At 35.8% G+C, this 6617-nt stretch overlaps 1 protein-coding gene across 2 annotated transcripts in view; it reads left to right on the top strand.

Annotated features, from left to right (window-relative positions):
* GPATCH2 (G-patch domain containing 2) overlaps positions 1–6299 on the top strand; it is a 120963-nt gene extending 114664 nt beyond the window's left edge. For both annotated transcript variants that reach the window (XM_008630338.2, XM_017730041.1), the window contains exon 10: positions 2618–6299. In XM_008630338.2, the coding sequence (XP_008628560.1) occupies positions 2618–2787 (170 nt within the window). In that variant the 3' untranslated portion in view covers positions 2788–6299. The remainder of the gene's footprint in view (positions 1–2617) is intronic.
* Positions 6300–6617: the final 318 nt, after the last annotated feature.

Genomic DNA, 6617 nt, shown 5'->3' with positions numbered 1-6617 from the left:
TCTCAAAGGCCAGAAGAAAAGGAAAGCTAAAATCTCCAAGGCCCTTTTGAGGGAATAATCATAAAAGCTACAGACTGCATTTCCTGGTTTTTTTTTTTTTTTTTTTTTTATTCTGATGATATGCAAGAGTAAAACAGCTCTTAGGGAGAGCCTGTGTTTTAATAGGAGATAGAAAAGTATGTACAGTGGAGGGAAAAATAGTTATCATATACACATTTTCAAAGTACTTATATGTCTCTAAAAACAAGTTATTCCAATTATCCTGTCACAGAAAAAACACTGAACTACTTCAAAAGGTATCAAAAATAGAAGCACCAGTTTACTAAATAACGTGTCAGGGTACAGAGTGTTCTTTCATATATCTTCTTTGTGAGGTTCCTCTGGCTGTCTCGAGAATTGAAATTCATATAGAAAGGTACATCTGTTACAGGAAGAGGTCTGTGGGTTTTTCCCTGAACAGACTAAAACAAAAAAGCTGTTTACATTGTCTCAGGCTACACCTTGCATGCTGTTCCAGCAGCATTGCTGCCTTTGCCTAGGCAGCATTATGAATGGTTAAACGTTTCCAGTTTTTAGGTGTCATAAAATACACTCTTGTACCTGCTCTTTCCTGCTTGGTAGGTCTGTTGGATCTTTCTTCCCCTTGAAGTTTTCCCCTTAATTGTTCCACAAACATTTACTGGAACGATGCTTCATTTCTTACCATCACTTCTTAAAATAAGTGGACCAAAACACACTTCCAGGGTTTTACCTGTGAGGCTTACCAGAAATGTTGTTAAACAGTACCCTTTCTTCTTTTGCTTTTTTTTATTTTGAGCTAGAAAGTATAACTGGGAAGGTTGCAAAGCCAGTGTTGTGTATGCCAGGCAGTGCCAGGGACTCATCTGTATGAAAATTGCCTCTGCCTGTGGAGGCCTGAAAAGAAAGGAAGTCTTGGCCATTGAATTTTGTGCTGGTCAGTTCAAGAGGAACCCTCTCGGGGACTGCAGGCTGCTGACTTAAAAGCCTTTATTTTAAGCCTAGCATTAAGCATATCTTCAAACCAGTATTAAAGGATGCCTTCCTTCAATGCACTCCCTTTTTGCTTTGACTCAGGAACTGAGGTACTAGAAAGCAGTCTGCCTTTTATGTAGCCAGTGTTTTACTGACTATGAACAGATCTATAGTGGATAATGCTGCTGTACTGTAAGTTCATCATCACAATAATCCTGAAGTTTTTAATGTTCACCTCGTTTTGAATTTCTGTGTATGCAGTTTCCACTGTGGGACTTTGGGGTTTTTTGTGTGTGCAATAAATGAGGCTTTTTAGAAGCTCATCTTCAACTTCTTTGCGTTCTTGTTTAGTAAGTTAGTATAATGATAAGCCAGCTGCTTGTCAATGGTCAATTCTTGGCTGAAGATACTATAGTCTCCAAAAACTCAAAACCACAGTCTCCTACTACAGTATTTTTCAAAAAGTAGCAGGCAGAATAAATAAGTAGAAAATTAAACAGATGGTTTTTGAAGCTGGGCACGTTAAAGGTTTTTTTTTTTTTATTCTGTTGTTGGGGCAGGGAGATGTTGAATAATGCTGAAAACAAAATCCAGCTGTCTACCTGCAACTGCTTGTGTTCAAAAACTTCAGCCCTTTTTAAAATTGTTTATATGGGGGAACTTGATGAATTTTAACACAAATTCTTGAAATAAATATCCCTCATGCAAGATACTTATATATAGAAGGCTTATCCATGCATTGTTTCCAAACTCTGGCTTGGGGAGTTTGGTTGTTGAAGGGGAAAAAACAGCTTTGTTATCTTGACTTCAGTATTTTTTTTTTTTAATTATGCATTCATGGGAAAAAAAACCCCTACTATTAAGAAAATGAAAATATAAGATATAAGAAAATAAAAATATAAGAAAATGTTATACTAACAAACATATACTAACACTTGGAATGTTGGTGCTCTTTTCTGTGGTGTATGCAGCTTTTCTGAGAGGTCTTGATGCTAAGGAGAGAAGAGTGTAAACAACACTTAACAACATTGAAAACACCAAAAGTAAACTTGGACGTATCAAATCTCACAATGTTCAGTAAAAGAGAAACTGAGTAAATGTACAGCTGAATTTCAGAGGGGTTGAACACCTGTCTGTACTGTTTCTTTAACAGCTATAATTGTTTAATCAGAACTTATTTATTGGGTTTTCTTGAAGGAGATCATTGATAAATATTACTAAGAACAGTGATGGTCATGTTACTATGACGTGTCTCTGCTTAGTAACTGCATAGGACTAGAAATTCAGGTGTTCTTGACAATGTATTGGTAGACACCTGCAGCTGATTTATATTCTTTGAGGCTAATGTGAAATCCACCATAATGGAATATAAAAGATCTGTGACAATATTTGTTATGTGTAAAAATGGACTGAGTCTTCAAAAGCATTGAAAACAAAAGCATAAGACTGTATTATTTAGAATCATATGCAGTCAAGAGGTCAACATGTGCAAAGACAGCCTGTTCTAGAAACCTGTTAGATGAATTAGGAGAATAAGAAGGTTTAAAGCTTTACGGGAGATTATCCTGCTCTTCTCCACATGGCAGGCAGTGCTGATTAATGCTGTGTGTTTCTTTAATCTCAGGGTTTGTAGGTGAAAACACCCAACCAATCCCAGAAAACAACATTGGAAACAGAATGCTTCAGAGTATGGGCTGGACCCCAGGCACAGGCCTCGGACCAGACGGCAAAGGGATAGCAGAGCCCATAAGAGCCATCCAGAGACCCAAAGGACTTGGACTTGGATTTAGCTGACAGAGATGCACTCTGGCTGCCCAATAAAAATCAAGTTCAAAATTAATTTTAAAAGAAAAAAAAAGAAAGAAAAAAAGGAAAAAATGGCAAGCATATTGTTTGTTGTGGTCGGCAAATCCAGTTTTTCTTCTCTGAAAGGTGGCTGAAGTCAATGAGCTTCACATGAGCTCCACCAGCTGCAAGGTACAGCCGCAGTGACAGAACCGGCATTCGAGTCTGACTTCATAATGGTGCTAAAATGTACAAAAACTTCTACTTTCTTATTTTCTGTGGTCTTAAGGTTTGTATTAAGCATAAAATTCAGTATACTCACTTTTTTTCATAAAAGCTTCTGACACAGCAGGTTTTAGTATATAAGTAAATTTTGTTTTGTAAATGTAATTTCATCTCAAGAGCCTTGATAAGATTTGTTGAGGAAAATGGAACTTTTTACAGCTATTGTGGTTTCCCCCCCTTTTCAGGTAAAGTTTCCAAACCTGGTATTTATAGTGTATAATATTTGAGGATAAGCTGTCATTATGCCCATAATACATACATGTTTCCCACTGGAAGGTGATACGGTATGCAGTTTTGTCTAAGAGCATGAAAAACAGCTTTGTTGTCATAGGAATGCCATTCCAACACCATTTCTGACAATGTATTACTCTCTTCCACATTCAAGCTCAAATGTAATGCTTTTATACTGGTTTTTACATTTACAAAATTATCTTTCCTCAACAAATATTTTACAAAGTTAAAGTTTACTCTGACTTTCCCTTCATACTAATAATCTTCATTGTTGCCACATTTAAGAATAGTTTGAGCTTTGAAACAGGAAATTGTATTTTAGGGATGACTGTGTTTCAATGTTTATGTTCTGGGGTTTGGCATATTTTAAACAATGCAGTGTTCAACATGGTGTTATCATTTGGTTTGTGACCGTGCTGTTGCCAATGAGCCACAACCTTTAAGGATCATGAACAGAAAAAGGGCAAGGAGAAGCAGGATTAGGATGAAGGAAAGGAAGGAAAAAGATACTTTGATGGCATCTCACAAATCTAAGCTAGCAATTTAAAATCAAGAGGGATCATTAAGTGTTTTAATCAGTATCCTAATGTATCTAATGTCAGCAGAAGCAATTTCATTAAGCACCAACCAATCAAGCTCCTAGGGTACTTATTAGTCTGCAGGATAAAACAAATTCCACTTTAAAATTAAATGATAGGGCTGAAGGAAACTGTTTTTCAGATGGACTAAGGAGACCACCCATGCCTGTAGTAGCTGGCAGTATTTACCCTCACTGCAGAGGGAAAAGGATTTGATTCTCCAGTTTTTTTTCTCCAAGAGGAGGATGTCCCTTCCACAGCTCCCAAGCTGCAGAGAAAAATACTTAGTTCCAGATGCTTTCAAAAATATTTCTTTAGGTTAAAAAGAGCACAGCTTTGTTCATGTAACTGTGACTTGCAGTGATTAATTTTAAGATGTGTTTTTATTACTTTTCTTTTTCTTTCAGCTTCACCCATTTTTTGAAGAAAATAGTAGCAGGAAAAGAAAAAACAGCAGCATTATAGCACTAAATTTGCTTAAAAGAAATGTTCATACTTTCCAGTGTGATTAGTGTCAGTTAGGGAACATTGTCTCACCATTCCACCATAGTCTAGAGATTACAGATTAATACCTGATGTTGTTTTTATGATAGTTGAATGCACATGTTCTCTGAGTTTCAGGAAGCCTATTTATTTGCTGTTCAAATACTTTATATGATTGTGTGGTTTGACTTTTTAAAATTATAAGAAATTTTAAACAGGATTGGGTTTTATACAGCAAAACATACTTTTAATTGTAAGGTTTTGGGGCATAGCATAATGTGAGTCTGCCACTTCAAATGTCTTGCACAACTGAACTTGGTTAAATACATTCCATATCCAAAGAATTTCAAGGCCACATAGTTGCAAAGGGCCAAGAGCCTGGAATTCTGCAGCTGGCAGAGGTGCCCCCTTGTGTGTTATTCCAAATAATGCATTTCTGTGGCCTGCACCTGTTCTGTCAGTGCCATGTGCTCCTGAGAGCAAGTGAATTCTGTCGCCCTCTTTGTTTTGTACACAGCAATCAGAAATCCTTTAAAATCATTTTCAGTGTGTGAATTGCAAAAGTGAATCTTCTAAAATCTGTACCTCTATCTGCAAAACTGTAAAGGAATACTCAGTCTGTTAAAATTCTATTGTTTTGCTTTAGTTCCAACACCTGCATGTCTTGGACTGAAAGTATGGCACCTATAACACTCCTTTGAAGTATTTCTGTACAATTTACCATAGCAATAGTTCCTCAAGAAGTAAGTGTAGAGCTCCAAAAGTACTTGAAAGTGTTTCCTGTTTTTAAAAGGTAAGAGGGAAATAATGGATACATGTTGAGGGAAAAAACATCTTTAGCTCATGCAACTCTTCTTCCATGCATTCCCACAGGTATAGTGAAGCAGCCAGCCTAGTAGACAGTCATAATGGAAGAACTATGTATTCAGATTGAAAATCTTACAATTTTTTGTTTTAAATCAGCCTATTAGTGAGAATCTATTAGACATTAAGATTAGTTAAACTGGTTTCAATATAGAGGTAGATACACTTTGTTTTCCCTGGGTATTATCAATAGATGCCACAGCTGACCATACACTTTATCTGTTAGAAGCTGTAGAACAAAGTGATCTATTAAAATATTTTAGTGTAGTGTTTTAAGATATTTTTTGTGCAGTAAAATTCCCTTTCTGACTCACACTATTATTTCATTTTCATTTTTCCACATCTCACAAGAGTGGTTTTAAAGATACTCCAGTAGTATGATTTCGCACAGTTAAAGCTAGTGTTAAGAAACAAAATAAAAACTAATTATAGGTTTTTTCTTTTTTTTAAGCCATTGCAATATTATTTGGCTTTGAAACAGATCAAAACATTTGGATTTACTGTTTGTTTTCTTCAGATCTTTCCTATATCTAACCTGCAATCATACTATGATGCCTGCTATAAAGCTGGTACACATTATTTTAAAATACAGGTTTTTTCAGATAATAATTCTTTGTCTGTGACACTGAGGTTTTTTGCTTACATAAATAAATATGGGATCATCTTGTATCTAAAAGCTGTCATCCATCACTTGCCAGATTCTTTTCACTTAGGTATTTGAATCAGTAGCTCAGCTGTTACCATAACAGAGGAAGAATGTTTAGTGAAGAGAAGAGATGTTGCCTATTACCAGCACTGCGTTTTGCTACATGTTCCATGGTGTCTCAAAGTTCTGTGAATTGAGCCATTAACTGTTAATAAAAGAAACCCATGAGCAGTAGCTTATTTCTAAATAAATATTTGTCAGAGAAGCATTATCGATATGCTCGTTTTAACAAGTTTGTCCCTGCCTTTGTCTTTCTGCAAGTAGGTCAATAATGGGTGTATAACAGCAGTAAATAGCTAAATAATATGTATAGAATGCTTTGCTTTAACAACACAAATGCAAGATGGAATAAAATAAATAGACTCAATTCTTCATGGGCGTTGTATGTTCTTTTCTTTAAACTGCCTTTTTCACTAGTGTTGTTATTGCACAGGTGAGTACAAAACCATGCTGTTTCTGAAAACACAGCTAAAGTTGCTAATATCGTGTACCAAGCAAATTCATACTATCTTAAAGCTACCTTTTATGTACCTTTTTACCAGTATTTCTTTCCTAGGTTATTATTATCCAGCTGAAGAGGTTACACCACAATGTCAGGAAATGTCTCGTTTAAGATGTTTGCAGTGCTTTCATTATCATATTCTTCTAAGACTTCTAAATACAAGTTCCCTTCACTCCTTAGGTATGTGTAT

Source organism: Corvus brachyrhynchos, unplaced genomic scaffold, assembly GCF_000691975.1.
Source record: "Corvus brachyrhynchos isolate BGI_N302 unplaced genomic scaffold, ASM69197v1 scaffold101, whole genome shotgun sequence".
NCBI lineage: Eukaryota > Metazoa > Chordata > Aves > Passeriformes > Corvidae > Corvus > Corvus brachyrhynchos.
This window is presented reverse-complemented; position numbering and strand designations above follow the sequence as displayed.